General features: G+C 38.9%; 1 protein-coding gene across 1 annotated transcript; it reads right to left on the bottom strand.

Moving 5' to 3' along the window:
* Window positions 1–579: 579 nt before the first annotated feature.
* LOC135464062 (TAF5-like RNA polymerase II p300/CBP-associated factor-associated factor 65 kDa subunit 5L) lies at window positions 580–15,190 on the bottom strand. Its single transcript, XM_064741541.1, has 15 exons — window positions 15,071–15,190; window positions 14,223–14,380; window positions 13,035–13,153; window positions 12,279–12,408; window positions 11,308–11,371; window positions 10,201–10,255; window positions 9,217–9,427; window positions 8,494–8,676; window positions 7,523–7,635; window positions 7,021–7,102; window positions 6,684–6,795; window positions 5,250–5,418; window positions 3,852–3,974; window positions 2,759–2,831; window positions 580–1,015 (listed from the first exon to the last, which is right to left on the bottom strand). The coding sequence occupies exons 1-15, from the start codon at window positions 15,137–15,139 to the stop codon at window positions 901–903; spliced, it is 1,776 nt and encodes a 591-aa protein (XP_064597611.1). The 5' UTR covers window positions 15,140–15,190; the 3' UTR covers window positions 580–900.
* Between the last annotated feature and the right edge of the window lie 1,133 nt (window positions 15,191–16,323).

The raw sequence follows: 16,323 nt of genomic DNA, 5'->3' as shown, positions 1-16,323 counted from the left end.
TCGAGCACCACCACGCAATGTCTCCAAAATCCTGAAAAAAAGAAAGAAAAAAAAAGCCCTCAACCTCCAACTTTTCCACTCATTTCCCTACCCGGAGCTATTATCTACTCAAATTCACTGTTAGTTTCCAAATCAATTGTATTTTGTTCCAGTGGCACTTATAATGTGTTATCTGAGCCCACTAGCCGTCGGCTTCTTAGAATAAATGTTCTGCAGTTAATATACACGCTTAAATCAATGTAAAATGACTAGCTGAACTTCCTCACAAACTCCAGCAGTGCATGAATCAAATTCAAAGATGCTGGAAAGAAAATTCTTAGCCACCATACTACAACTGATGCCAGACGTGCATGTATAAGCAAAATCTCATCAGCCCTCTGAACTAGCTGGTTCTCATTTTGTGAGCTTCACCAGGCTCAACCACAACCGCCCACTTCACCCATCCCCCCCCCTCCCCCAACAGATTTTCCAAGCTTTTCATGGCATGGAAAAGGTACTTTGAATTTCCAGGCTTTTCCAGGTCTTCAACACCCTGTGAGAGTCCTAGATATTTAATGGAAAAGAACTGCATGCTAACGAACCCTTTAATACCATGACCCTGTTGTCATATTTTTGATGTATTTACGACTGGTATTGAATGTTGCATTCTGCAACTTTTCATTACTAGTACACGGCACCAGTCAGGTCTAGGGGCGGAGGTATGGAGCAGAACCTGGGGCAAACAATCAACCTTGGCCCAGTGGATTGACAAGGCATATCTCCTGAAGTCAACCCCAGCTGGAATCGAACCCATGACCCCAATTGTCCATGGTTTAAGCGGGGTTCAGCCAAATAAGCCAGTAACTGCTTAGGCTATCTTTGGTATCAATCCAGACTAAGGATCTGTCATCTGCATATTCCTCAGATAGGCCCAGCTGCCTGCAACAAGTTGCAGTCCGCGTAACGAAGGAAATTCACGGTTGCAGATTTAGTGGGAAATGCACCCAGCAACTCAGAGGATGTATGACCATCAGTTCTGAAATGAGAGAAAAAAAAGCCTTTAAAGAGCTACTTTGGTATCACAACACCTGTGTCTTAAAAGCAAGGTGAATTGATAAAGTTTGGTATGGTCTGAATTGCTTTCCTAAATTTGAAAATATTTACAGCGAAACAAAACTGATATTGTACGTTTCGTCAGAGTATACGGAAACAAAATATTTCTGTCCCTTCCACTTTGTCTGGTGTGACGTCACCCACGAACACATGACGTCATCAATCGCTGACGTATATCCACAAATGACGCTGCCCATTCAAACGCGATTGACTTCATCCCAGCAGGAGATTTTCTTTTTCAAGGAATCTTCAGTTATATAGGTTAAATAGTGCTATTCATCAAAATCCTATTGAAACATGGTGTTAGGCTCACTCCGTATGATTTCTTTCATGTCACTGTAATATTTCTACGTATTTTGTATTCTGACCAGAGTGGCACTTTAAAGTAAATAAAATTCTGCATGCTTCAGCTATTACTGCATGGCACTACAAGGTTATGGCACGCTACTACATACAAAGGTCCTTTTGTTCAGCATGGTACAGTTCTAAACCTTGTGGTACTGCAAAGCAGCCAAATGGTACTATGCAGTAACTGTCTGGACTGCTACACATCTGCACAATATTGATTTATTTAATTTCATTTATTTATTTGACTGGAATTATATGCAGTGCTAAATAATAAACAATTACACAACAAGGGCCCAGATTATGATGGAATCACGGCCATCCACCGATGGAACCACAATCATCCGTAGATGGAACCATGACCATCAGTAGATGGAACCACGACCATCCGTAGACGGAACCACGACCATCCGCAGATGGAACCATGAACATCAGTAGATGGAACCACAACCATCCACAGATGGAACCACGACCATCCGTAGATGGAACCATGACCATCAGTAGACCGAACCACGACCATCCGCAGATGGAACCACGACCATCAGCAGATGGAACCACGACCATCAGCAGATGGAACCACAACCATCCGCTGATGGAACCATGACCATCCTCAGATGGAACCATGAGCTGGACATGAACTCACAGAAACCGCATTTGTGAAAGATTTGTGCATTTTGTGCTATGTTAGCATGCTAACCACCAGTCCAAGCACAGTTTTGAACCACAACCACATGGTACATACTCTTTCATTTATTTATTTATTTGGTTTACTGTGTCTTATGCTGTGCTCATGTCAGGTTTACAGGCAGAGGAAAACTCTTGACTTAAAGCTTTGGCCAACTAGCCAGAGGGCAAATGGAAATCATTTCATAATTTGAAATTATATTAAGCTATGAACTTATGAAATAGCATATTCTATTCAACAAAATGCCTGTAGGAGACACATGAATGGAAAAATTCAGTAGTGAAATTGTAAATCAGGTAATTCGGGGCTTCATCATCTCCCTTGAGTCAATGTGCTTTATATCAATGCAAAACTTCAAGTCAATAAATTTTTTTTCATGACTTTTTGTTTAACTTTTAATTCTAAAACACAATACACTAAGCCGGGAATTTGGCAATTTAGAGTATTTAACATGCAAACAGAGCATCAATGATGGAATATCCCCCTCTCTCTCTTGAGGGGGATATTGAGGGGGAGCAAACCCTGATCTCAATACTTTCAGTACTTTTTAAGATACCACCCCTTACTTTTTGTTTGCTCTAAGTCTTCAACCTTTTCAACCTCTACACGCAAAAAACTACAAAATGGTCAACTCACAATGCTGTGTTTCCATGGCAAGTGTTACTCCCTTTCCTAGTGTCCCAGATTCGTATACAGCAGTCTAGTCCTCCTGAGGAGAAACGGAGTGTGAAGTTTACACAGGTTTTCTGCATAATCTGCACTCATATAATAACATGATTTGTACATGTAGTAAAAATGTCTAAAACCCAAAACTATTTATGCAATATCATTTCATTGTTTTCTTAAAGTTGAGCGTACAAAGCATAAAAACAAAATGGAGGAATTAACATGCAAAAGGGAAAGTTCCATCTTTCAACGAACAAGTTGGATATTTACACAACAGGAAAAGTTCACACCATGTAACCATGGATGTACATGTATGTCAGCTTGGATTTAACATTGTATTTAACAATTTTTCAGCCATGGGACGACGGGAGTCATTCAATGTGTGTGTATGTGTACATACCCCCATTCTTTTAATTTTTGTGACTGATATCACAAGTACTAAAAGCAGAAAATTACATTTTTTTCTCAGCTTTTTGGAAAAGTAAAGATATGAGAATGTTGTTTATTAGATAGCCTTACCATGTGAGAAAAAAAGACCTGCTACAATTACATGTATATTGGCTAAAATGTGCAGACTAGGTGTCCCAAAAATCAGACTAGGGTAGTTCATGTATGTCTTTTTATGACAGAGTGAGTCCATGACACCAAAGTGCTGCTACCAGAAAAGTTCATTTGAAGACAGAAATGGAACAAAGTGAATACAACAGCAAAAGGTAATGTAATAGCAAAAGTTGATTCAACAGCAAAGGTTAATACAACAGCAAAAGTTGATACAACAGCAAAGGTTAATACAACAGCAAAGGTTAATACAACAGCAAAAGTTGATACAACAGCAAAAGTTGATACAACAGCAAAAGTTAATACAACAGCAAAAGTTAATACAACAGCAAAGGTTGATACAACACAACAGCAATAGATAATACACCAGCAAAAATTAATACAACAACAATGGTTAATACAATAGCAAACATTAATACAATAGCAAAAGTTAATACAACAGCAAAGGTTAATACAACAGCAAAGGTTAATACAAAGAGACATGTCACTGCACGGATCAGCTCACCCGAGGCTAGTAATGATCCGTCTCTGTTAAAGCTGAGAGCGTAGACAGTATCAGTATGACCTTTGAACTCCTTGTATAGCTGACCACTACCTAGATCCCACACTCGGATACGTCGGTCTTCTCCTGCAACAACAACAACATGACTTAAAGGAGAAGAAAACTTAAAAACATGACACTATGGGCTGAAAAGAGCACATTTTTTTTCTATCTGGTGGTGCCTGCTGCATAATTTTGTGATCTTTCCTTGTCATACACGTAAATCCCGGAAACTGGCAAAGCTGGCATAAATTGCTGAATCCGTCGTGTCCTCCATCTTTAACACCCTGTAATTTATGCAGGGGGTGTGATGCCTCTCAGCCAATGATTTTTTTTTTTTTTTTTGATTGGTGTTTTACGCCGTACTCAAGAATATTTCACTTATACGACGGCGGCCAGCATTATGGTGGGTGGAAACCGGGCAGAGCCTGAGGGATCCCACGACCATCCGCAGGTTGCTGGCAGACCTTCCCACTTACGGCCGGAGAGGAAGCCAGCATGAGCTGGACTTGAACTCACAGCGACCGTATTGGTGTCTCTGCCAATGAGAGTCGTTAAAACTGCCGGCTTGTTCATGTAAACTCGAAAGCTACGTCCAACATTCCAGTTTTCCGATTGTCAAGCGGAAAACAAACTGTACTGTTCGCTACCCTCTGGGAAGAAGAGTTCTACCGGAAAAGTATGAATTGCACTTCGACGGTTTCCGACGGGAATTCTCCTCCTAACACAGAAGACTTCAGGTCTATTTCTTGGGCAAAATGGAGTCGCCCACAGAGGATGTTGACACTGACTTTATTTATAATTTATCAAGTTGAGGTACATATCAGAATGTTTTTTATGGCATGCACCTGCGAGGAAATACATACTCTTTTCCATGGCATTTGACTGATATTTAAATTTTCTTCTCCTTTAAGCTCAGTTACTGATTTGATTGGTAATGTCATTTTAGAGAATATTCCATGGTGGCACAAGAGCTAGCCTCTGCTGGTACTAACTTAAAAAAAAAAAAACCCCAAGAATACACTTATTACACAAAGACAGAAGGCAGCCATATTAAAAAATATCCGATCAGTACTAAACCTGAAAATACCTACTAAATAAAGCGATATTGTCACAATTCTGCATCCCTCGTATTCGTATACATCCAATTACATGTTCACAGTAGATAACTGGTCAGTTTTCCTTGTTTTCCTTACATTTCTCCAATTTGTTAACGGGCATTTCTGTACGCAGAAGCACAAGCAATTATTCTCAATTGCAGCAGTTTCTCAACACCTCATATTGAACATCTACTCCTACAATCCACCAATCAGAAAACAGAGAAACTATTCTCAGAGGTATCTATGAATTACCTCTCCTTACCTGCTGAAGCTAAATATTTGCCATTCGGTGAGAAAGCCACGGACAGGACTCCGCTACGATGTCCCTGTAATAGCCGCACAGATTTTCCCTCCTGGGCACTCCACAACCTCACCGTCTTGTCACTAGAACCCGTCGCCACATAGTTTGAGTTGGGGTGAAACTGAATACACTGGAAAATTACAATGCCATCATTGTCAGTAAAGCGAAACCAATTCTATTTTGTGTTTCTATAATGGTCGAGCCGATATTACAAAAATCCAAGAACAGAAAAATATATTATTTATAAGGGTTTCCAATCACATAAATACATATTAAATATGAAAATAACTGCTGGCACAGTCTACTTTTCCCATGAAATTAGGAGATATTTCAGTTTCATTTTTATACCTTCTTCTGACATTAAAAGAAGATTCACTGAACTGAAAGTTTAATTTCTGTGATTGTTCCCATATCACAACTGAGCTAGATATTAAGCTGTGATGTAAATGTAAAACCCATGGATGGCGGTGGGTTTCTCCCGGGCTCTGCCCTGTTTCCTCCAACCATTGTATAAGTGAAATATTATTGAGTATGGTGTAATTATTTTACAAGCTTTTTATGGGTTTGCATGGTGCCAGGGCCAAATACAGCTTTCCTTTCTGGCCACCCTATTAATGCGATAATCTGGCCTAATTTGTTTTCCAAAAAATAAGAAACCTGAAATCAATGACTTAAATATAATCTGCCAAACTATGGTGTCACAATTACTTACACTAAGTACAAATATAGGGATTTTTTTTTTTTAACTTTTAAGTTAAATTTATCAGGCAACATTCTCCTACCAATTTCAGCTTGTTTCGGATAACCTTTATGGGTATCAAAATGTCATTGTATTTGGCCCTGGATGTGTACCTTTTATCTAGGAAGTGAATCCCTATCGCTTGACATGACTCTGAGCTGGTTATTTGTAATTCATGAACTTGACAATAAATTCTGTGACACCGGAATGTCTGATAAATACTGGATTATGAGATATACACCAGATTATGTGATATACACCGGATTATGTGATATACACCGGATTATGTGATATACACCAGATTATGTGATATACACCGGATTATGTGATATACACCCGATTGTGATATACACCGGATTATGTGATATACACCGGATTATGTGATATACACCCGATTGTGATATACACCAGATTATGTGATATACACCCGATTGTGATATACACCAGATTATGATATACACCGGATTATGTGATATACACCGGATTATGTGATATACACCAGATTATGTGATATACACCGGATTATGTGATATACACCCGATTGTGATATACACCGGATTATGTGATATACACCGGATTATGTGATATACACCAGATTATGTGATATACACTGGATTATGTGATATACACCGGATTATGTGATATACAGTACTCACATCTACATCATACGAGTGACCGATATAGCTTCGTAGTGGAAACAGGCGGTCTGTGCTCCACAGTTTGGCTGTGTGGTCATGAGAACAGCTCACAAAGTTGCCTCCCACTGGGCTGTAACAATGACAACAAGTCAACAGCTCATTAACCATTGAAGACAGGTGTAGTTAAGCTTACACAAGAATTCACAGCTTTTCCACAAATTTTAGAAAAATATTCCTAATGTAACTTCGAAAAGATGGCAAATCTCACTTTGACTAACTACAAGTAATCTGCCTAAAATATGCCAGTGTAGGCAGCCACAAGTCACATGACCACACCTAGCAACAGTTCACTCACCTGACATCTATATCCCAGACAGGATAAGCGTGTCCACGGTAACACACCACATTCGTATGTGTGTTCAAGTCCCACAGCCGAACTATAAGAAATGCAACAAATCTCAAAAAATTAACAGGGTTGTCTAATACAAAATTTGAAAAAAATATGAATGTCAGTATAAGATATGGGGTTTTATACACTGTGTTTACAGTAATTCCCCTAAAGTTTAGCTCCAAAAGTCTTCAAAATTATCATTTATAGACCTTTACAGGTTTCTGAAAGTGCATTTTCACATACCAAGCTTTAAGGGAAATGCAGTATCTGACTGATGCTACATACCATACTCAAGAAATAGTTCAGATCAAGATAAATTTACATGTAGTTATTTTTTAGGTTTATCTTCCTACATATAGATATGGTTTCTGATTTATCACAAGATGATGTATTTGGGAATACAAATGAGCTGCTGCAAGACAAGAAATTAAACAATGTCCAGTTCTGGTGCCAGGTGTCTACATACCTGTTGTGTCTTCTGAACAGGACAGAAGATATTTGGTGTCGTGGCTGAAGCAGGTTTTGAACACCGACCCGCAATGACCTCGCAAACACACTGTTTCCTGCTCTCGCATCGTCCTGTGAGGAGAACAGGAATTATTTACTCACTGGATGATGGATTCATTCATGAATTGACTTATTATTTCCTGTCTGCAGAAAATGCTACAATTCCTCAACCTTCTCGCATGTTTGCCACGTTGTTTATTCAAGCATATTGTAAAGGCAATATTCTGTAATGACTGATAAAATTATACTTTTTGTGAAACATTGAACCTGGCCAGTCCGACCAATGTAGTTGTGTTTCCAAAATCAAATTAAAAACGCACATAAATTGCACTGAAAGAATCACACCATTCCAACAGAAAAATTTCGGAATGATAAATGCAACTTGTCAATCAAAGAACAACTTCTGAATATAAAAGTCTGTGAATCAAGTGAACTACTTGTGAATCAAAAGGGCTTGTTATTCTAAAAAGCGATTTGTGAATCAAAAGAATGAAGTGAGCAGCTCAAGAATCAAACCTGTGAATCAAAAGAATGAAGTGAGCAGCTTAAGAATCAAACCTGTGAATCAAAAGAATCAAGTGAGCAGCTCAAGAATCAAACCTGTGAATCAAAAGAATCAAGTGAGCAGCTCAAGAATCAAACCTGAGAATCAAAAGAATCAAGTGAGCAGCTCAAGAATCAAACCTGTGAATCAAAAGGATCAAGTGAGCAGCTCAAGAGTCAAACCTGTGAATCAAAAGAATCAAGTGAGCAGCTCAAGAATCAAACCTGTGAATCAAAAGAATAAGTTGTAAAATATTGTTAAATAAACAAGTCTCAATACATACACCCTGTCCAACAAAACAGATGATTTGAAAGTCTATGTAGCACCCTTGTCACACCACTTTTGTATCATTCTACAGTCTTAGATACCATCGCCACAATACTTACACTCTCGTTATTTCATCTTCGCTCTCGTCTTCGTACTGTGACCCCAACAACACATGACTGGGATTGCAGGTAGAAGGCGCTGTCGACAACTTCTTTGGAGCGAGGCTCCACAGTTTAATACTGGAGTCTTCAAATCCCCCTGATATCACGGTGTTGTCAGGAGATATGACACTACAGATAAGTCTGTGAGGAGAAAACAAAGAAAACGGTAATGTCACATGAACATGGAGGGCACTGCAGACAGCTGCGTAGGAGGCTAGAATAGACATGTAGTAGGTATGGGCCAGAAAAACAGAAGGAAACTAAAGAACCTGAAGGAAACCAGTGCCAGGACACGAGGGTGACTGTACGAAAACAGAGCATTGAGAGGAAAACAGAGTACCAGAAAGAGACCTCAGTGCTCAGAGAAAATCAGAGTACCCAGAGGAAAACAGTGTGCTCAGAGACAAAAAAAGTACCCAAAGGAAACCAGAGTACCAAACGGAAACTAGCGTATCTGGAGAAACCAGGGAGGTGGGAGGAAACCAGATGAGTGCTATCTTGTGCTATCGTTTTCACAAACACTTTTGCCTCCTAACCAATCACATACAACTTCCGTCCCAACATACAATCTCAATGGCTGACTAATTTAACTGTGCAGCATCACAAATGATTATAAATGAAATTAGATCATATCTCTTATCACACACAGCTTTAAAGTTTTAGGCAATAAAGAGTACATACCCTTGGTAAGCATTGAGGAAGGTATAGAAGCAGATAGAGGGCAGACAAGGGGGTCCGTCTCTGACCCGTTTGATACACTCTTGTAGCAAGTTCAGGGACACTTCATCCCTCGTGTGTTTCTTGGGTGGTGACGGTGACAATGATGAGGAGTGTGATTTGTTCCCGTTTTGATCAGTCAGAAGCTCCAGATTCGGTTTGTTGTCTGTGTGAACTGAAACAAAAATAAACAGGAGCAAAATATTTTAATCAACAAACAATTATCTCTTTCTCATATGAATCTGAAATAATGAAAAAAAAAAGAAATGCAAATCAGAATGCAAAATACAGTTGATAACATTTTGAGTTAAATGTAAAAAAAAATTGTTGATGGCTGAATTGCTTATTTTACCTGATTCTGAGAGTTTGGTTGATTTATTTATTTATTTGATTGGTGTTTTATGCCATACTCAGGAATATTTCACTTATACGACAGCAGCCAGCATTATGGTTGGAGGAAAATGGGCAGAGCCGGGGGGAAACCCATGACCATCCACAGCTTGCTGGCATGCTTTCCCACGTACGGCCGGAGAGGAAGCCAGCACGAGCTGGACTTGAACTCACAGCGACCGCATTGGTGAGAGGCTCCTGGATCATTGTGCAGCGCTAGCACGCTAACCAACTGAGCCACAGAGGCCCAGAGAGAGTTTGGTTGACATTAAGGCAGGGGTTTGAAGGTTTGTTTCGAAGGTTGATCATATCCTACTGGGGAAACTATATATCAGCATCAAAAGTAATATTACTTGACATTTATGGATATCTTAAAAATGTGTTTTTGAAAGGCAAATTTATGTCATTTACTTTGTAATGTTTTTTTATTTGACCCCTTTCACAATAATTTTCATAAAACAACAATAAATAAATAAATCACAAACTGTACTCTGCTTGATCAGTCCTGGGGCATTATTTTTTAAAGCAAATTTTTGGTTTTCTGATTGAAAAACTTACGTATGACTTTGAAGTGTTGATTGAAAATCTGTAACATTATCATGTTATCATCAACCTGAAAGAAAGGGAAAACAGAACACCATTTTATTATGCTTTCACAAGATTATTGCAGACACATTTAAAAACTATATTCAAATGACTCGGTGATCTTTATACATATACATACCTGCCTGTACGAAAATAGATAAAGAAATTAAGCAAAACATTAAATTTAATAAAATATATGTATTTAATAATTTTCATAAGCTGCCACACTAAAGTGTGTCCAACAGAGAATGGGGTGAAAGTATGGAGTGAATGAAATAAACAAAACAAATGTTCCATTTAGGCTTTCACCCACATGGAACAAAAACATCACAAAGAGGGTTGCCCTTGTTATGATTTTTGCTCTCTGACTGTTAGTAACTCTTCAACCTTTTCTCATGTTGCAAGGTGTTCGTTCAAACATATTCTAAAGGCATTATTCTATGCTGAAGGGTAAAATTATTAAAATCATACTTTTTGTGAAGCCTTGAAACTGGCCAATCCAACAAATGTAGCTTTGTCTCCAAAATCAAATTATAAATATGCATAAATTGCACTGAAAGATGCTCTTTCATATGCGAAAAGGAAAAGCTTGAGAAATTGGGGTCCATATGGTTTCCTTCACACTTCTCTCCATTTATTTCATTTATTTCTTTGACTGGAGTTCTATGCCGTACTCAAGAATATTTCACTTACACAATGGCTGCCAGCATTATGGTGGGAGGAAACCCACGACCATCCACAGTTTGCTGGAAGACCTTCCCACATACATAATGGGGAGGGAGTCAGCATGAGCTGGACTTGAACTCACACTGACTTCACTGGTGGGAGGATATGGGTCATTGCGCCGTGCCGGCATGCTTATCCCCTCAGCCATGGAGGCGCCCCACTTCTCTCAAAGTATCGGTTCTCAATGTTTTCTTATTTCATTAACCGCATTCTCTGTTAAATACATTTTGGTGAGTGTTGCAATATAAAAAAATTACTTACTGTATACCTGCTCTACCTACTCTACCTGGATGGCTCAAAGTATGCTTTCCTAGATTAATAAATACTTAAAGACACCAGATTGTGTAGGCTTACCTTCAGATGCCTCATGAGATACTGTAAGCTGTCTCCAGTCAGACAGAGGTTGTATTTGTGATCCCTGGAGAATCAAAATACAAGAAAAAATCTTCATACTATGAATTTTTTAACATTTCTAATGTAAAGACAACAGCTTCTATATTCACTTGCTGATTAAAAGCAAAGACAGAAACAGATGCTGTATTAAGAGTAAAAGGTAATTCATGCACAAGAAGAAAAACATTCTGGCAAGGTCCAGAGTTTTTTGGGTTTTTTTTTTTAGTTTGGTTTTTTTTTTTGTAAACACTATTTTCACCTTTATCTTAAGTTTGTTTCCGCCTAGAAGATACCAGTTAATACTAATTTTTTCAGTTTTTACTGCCACTTCCTTTACTATAATTATATTTAATAAATAATAATATTTTATTTATTTGATTGGTGTTTTACGCACTACTTGAATATTTCCTCTACATAACTGTAGCCAGCATTATGGTGGGAGGAAATCGAGCAAATCCTGTACAATAACACAACAAAATATTTCGGTTTCCTGTTGAATTTTTGACAAGAAGAGCATAATGCATTTGAGACAAAAATGTGTGGCACCCCTTGGTGGCTAAATAATAGATTTTTTTTTTTTTTTTTTTTTTTTTTTGATTGGTGTTTTACGCCGTACTCAAGAATATTTCACTTATACGACGGCGGCCAGCATTATGGTGGGTGGAAACCGGGCAGAGCCCGGTGGAAACCCACGACCATCCGCAGGTTGCTGGCAGACCTTCCCACGTACGGCCGGAGAGGAAGCCAGCATGAGCTGGTCTTGAACTCACAGCGACCGCATTGGTGAGAGGCTTCTGGGTCACTACGCTGCGCTAGCGCGCTAACCGACTGAGCCACGGAGGCCCCCTAAATAATAGACAAATGGTTCTTAGCATGCTCTTAAACTTCCTCTCATGACAAAAATCCTCTTACAGCAGTTACAATGACCTAACCTGAACTCTGATGCCTCTCGATGCTGCGCGATGTCAGACTGCCCTCCCAGCTTGATCAGCGCTTCCATGAACGGCCGCCTTTCCTCCTCGTCTGCTGCAAGGCCACTGTGGCGGGCGTAAAACTTGTGAGCTGTCCAAGAGAACATCTAATAGATAACACAAAATTTGGAAAAATCGTGTTTGTTCTAATGAAGCAACTGGAAGATCCCTCATCATCCTAGACTTTTTCCCCCGGATTACGACAGAATTTATTTGTCTACAGATTGAATAGAGGATGGAAACAAATGCCAATTTTGTAACATCTTCATCATCCTTCAATAAGGTGACGCTGACTTGCACTCAGGCCCTCGTTCAATGAGGAGCCTAGTGAACACAGCATTCTGACATTCAGCAATCTCTCAGCGAATTATAGGGCAGCTAAAACTTACAAACAAAAGGAACCAAAGAACACAACATCTTAATCACACAAACTCTCTAGATTCTTCAACACTCTAAGTTCAACAGGACAGGTTATTTGATATATTACAAATTTTTAATGTCATGCATTGGCAATTCAAGACAAAGGGTTCTCCTCCGTAAAAAAAAAACAAGTCATTTTTCTTTATTAAGTACATGCATATCTAACTATGTCCTCTTGTACAATGAACTAAATGAATCGAGACAGCAATGAATATAGCCCCAAAACATTGGAAGCCTTTCATTCTTTTTTTTTACTTTTCTCATTTCCATCCTCTTGACTATCTGTAATCAACACACCTGGCATCTTGTGTCCATTACACAGAAGTTCCAGGTAAACATGCACAAACATTGGGTACAGAACCTCCTTCAACTCTGTCCTATGGGGCTCCACAGCATCCTTTATAAAATGCTTTAACCTGAAAAAAAAAAAAAAAAGAACGTGACAACGCACTCTTATGTAAATTCAGGCTTTTATGCCAAAATACATTCATGTAACTGCAATTCAATACGCAGTAGCATTTTGAATATGCTTCCGTTATTTGATGTTTAACTGTGGATCTCCAGATCAACTGCTGTATCATCTCCACATGTGCTACTGTTATTTAACATTTACCCATGAAAACTACTGATCGTACTCTGCAGCATGTATGTATGCTTGGGTTTTAACATCGTACTTAACAATTTTCAAGCCATATAGCGACAAGAAGTCATTGGGTGTGTGTACATATATTGTGTCTTCTTGTGGCAGGGTGAGTCCATGGCACCGAAGTGCTGCCCCAACTGAAGCATCACGCCGAAGACATTATCCTGATACCGGGCTAACCAGTCCTATTTCTTTGCTCTAAATAAAGCTCTAACCATTAGGCCGCCGAAGAGGTTCATACTCTGTAGCATCTCTGGATGTACTACTGATATGTATGATACTTACCTGTGGGATTGCTGATCATATGATATAACCTCTTCTGATATGCTACTGTAGTTTAGCATTTACCTGTGAAACTGTTGATCGTATGCTGTAGCATCCTCGGATATATTATTGTAGCTCAAGATATCATCAATGAAAAACTCTCCATACACCAATTAGCATGTACAACGGTGATGTGTGATATTTACCTGTGAAACTGTTGATCGTATGCTGTAGCATCCTCGGATACATTACTGTAGCTCAAGATATCATCAATGAAAGACTCTCCATACATCAATTATCATTGGTACAACCGTGATGTGTGATATTTACCTGTGAAACTGCTGATCGTATGTTGTAGCATCCTCGGATATATTACTGTAGCTCAAGATATCATCAATGAAAGACTCTCCATACATCAATTAGCATTGGTACAACCGTGATGTGTGATATTTACCTGTGAAACTGCTGATCGTATGCTGTAGCATCCTCGGATATATTACTGTAGCTCAAGATATCATCAATGAAAGACTCTCCATACACCAATTAGCATTGGTACAACCGTGATGTGTGATATTTACCTGTGAAACTGCTGATCGTATGCTGTAGCGTCTCCGGATATACTGCTGTAACTCAGGATATCATCCATGCCAGATTCTGCCTTCACCAGGTTGTCCACTGCCAGCAGTTCCAGAGACTTACAGTGTTTACATTCCCTCTTCTGGGACACTTCACCATCCTAAAACACAAAACACACACTGACTTCACAACTGTGTGATTCAGTCAGTGCAGTCGTCAGTATATTCTGTTCTGTACAATGTTGGTTCCAGAAATTCATGACTGTGTGCTGACTTTAGAAAGACTGTTCAAAAATATATTTTTTGCCCAGTTGCCCTTGTCAAACTTATCAGAACAGAACAGTATGATGTTGTCGTTGGCAAAAAAATTTTGCACAACCTAACGTGAGAGCAACCCCAGACTTTTCGACTCATTTATATGTGAAAAAATGTTTGTGTTGCTACATGTACGATGTTATATTCTACCAGTTTCTACTGTAATATTGTCCTTTTTTTAAAGTGAACGACATCATTATGATGCTCTGGGAAAGGAAAAAATGGACAGGGACTGCAGCACACCAAGAACAGTGTTTGCACATAGGGATATGTTTCTTAACAGAAGGTACCCACTGGGTATTCATCGAGTCTGTCCAAATAGAAAGTGGCAATGAGCCAGAATTAGGAACAAACTAAGAAATAAGCCGACTAGTATGTGGCTTACAAAGTTTAAGGCTGATGATTTTCAGATTTCATCGCAGTTTCATCCTACGGGCTAATTAAATATCAATTATGTTCACTGCACCGCAGTCACGATGGAGTGATCAGATTTCGTCTCTGTGATATTTTTTGCGAATTCTGTTTTAAATACTCACCGTGTAGGCTCTTCTCTTTAAATATTGATTCAATGTCGCATGTATGTGCTCATGTCGAGTTCTTTTCATGATCTATTTGCAAAAGTACCGTAAAAAATTGACATTAAAACCTAAAATCAGATCCTTTCTCCCGGGATAAAAGGTGGATTATCGTACCTCATTACACAAAAAACCGTATTCAAGGGACACAACTCTTTTCACTTATCTAATCCTTTGTCGTCGCAATTATCCTCTACAGACTTATATACCTGTACATCATAAAATCGACTTGATGTGTGTTTGACAGTATTTAATAGCCAGTGAATGTGCAGTTAATGTGAATGATTGGTACACCAGAAGGCTATGGAGGAGAAAAAATTCTCATATTTTGTTATTTACCGCGATTCAACTGTTTTGTAGGATACACGTACCGTTCACTAAATATGGATAATGCAGGCGGTCAATTTATAATGGGTGGAGGACAATGGAAAGAGCTTGTGGGGAACCATGCATGGTCCTCTGGCGTAAAGGTTTCGTTAAATGAATATGGTACTGGAAATATGCCTAATTTGAAAATAGGATCTCTCAGCCTGTATTTATAAGTCTTATCCCAAAAATCTAACCCAAATTTCTGGAAGCAAAGAACAAGTACATTTGTGGATAGTAGTCACATTTATTTAATAGATTGTGGGTTAACTCGCTCCCAGGATAATTGACTTGCATAGATGGCTGTCAGTTTCATGGGTGGAGGAAATTGGAGTGCCTGGGGGAAAACCACTGACCTTGGGCAAGTTACTCAGAAACTTTCATGTGTGCGTCCTGCCTATTGTTACCAAGGCCCTGAAAAACTGCGAGAACAGAAGAATTCACTAATTCCATTTCCCAGGCCAGTTTTGAATCCCAGTTCATGTAAGCACCTCCAACCACGAGACCACGGCCTGCTGCCAAGATGTATGTCTGCTATAAATCTATGTCAGTGTACCCTAATTCCATAAAATTTATTCACATATGAAAAAGAAAATGTCGGTGCAAAAAGAATAATTTTATCAGTCAACACAGAATAATGCCTTGAGAATATGCTTGAAAAAAACAAACAAGCAAAAAAAAAAAAAAAACAGACATTGGAAACAAGCACAAAGGTTGAAGAATTACAATAGGCCTTCTACTTCTAACATAGTGCTTTCTGTGTCCTGGCTGAAGCATAAAGTATGACCCAAGACCCAGTCATTCACTAACACCAAAGTAAGTAAGTCCAGATAAATCCCCCAAAAATA

Source organism: Liolophura sinensis, chromosome 3, assembly GCF_032854445.1.
Source record: "Liolophura sinensis isolate JHLJ2023 chromosome 3, CUHK_Ljap_v2, whole genome shotgun sequence".
NCBI classification, from domain to species: Eukaryota; Metazoa; Mollusca; class Polyplacophora; order Chitonida; family Chitonidae; genus Liolophura; species Liolophura sinensis.
Note: the sequence above shows the minus strand (reverse complement) of the source record. Positions and strands in the feature narration are given on the sequence as shown.

Coding starts and splice junctions, on each gene's coding strand:
- LOC135464062 (XM_064741541.1), bottom strand. CDS start 15,139: ATGAAAAGAACTCGACATGAGCACATACATGCGACATTGAATCAATAT. Junction 14,381..15,070: donor TAAAGAGAAGAGCCTACACG/GTGAGTATTTAA, acceptor TTTGTGTTTTAG/GATGGTGAAGTGTCCCAGAA. Junction 9,428..10,200: donor TCAACACTTCAAAGTCATAC/GTAAGTTTTTCA, acceptor TTTTTGTTTCAG/TTCACACAGACAACAAACCG.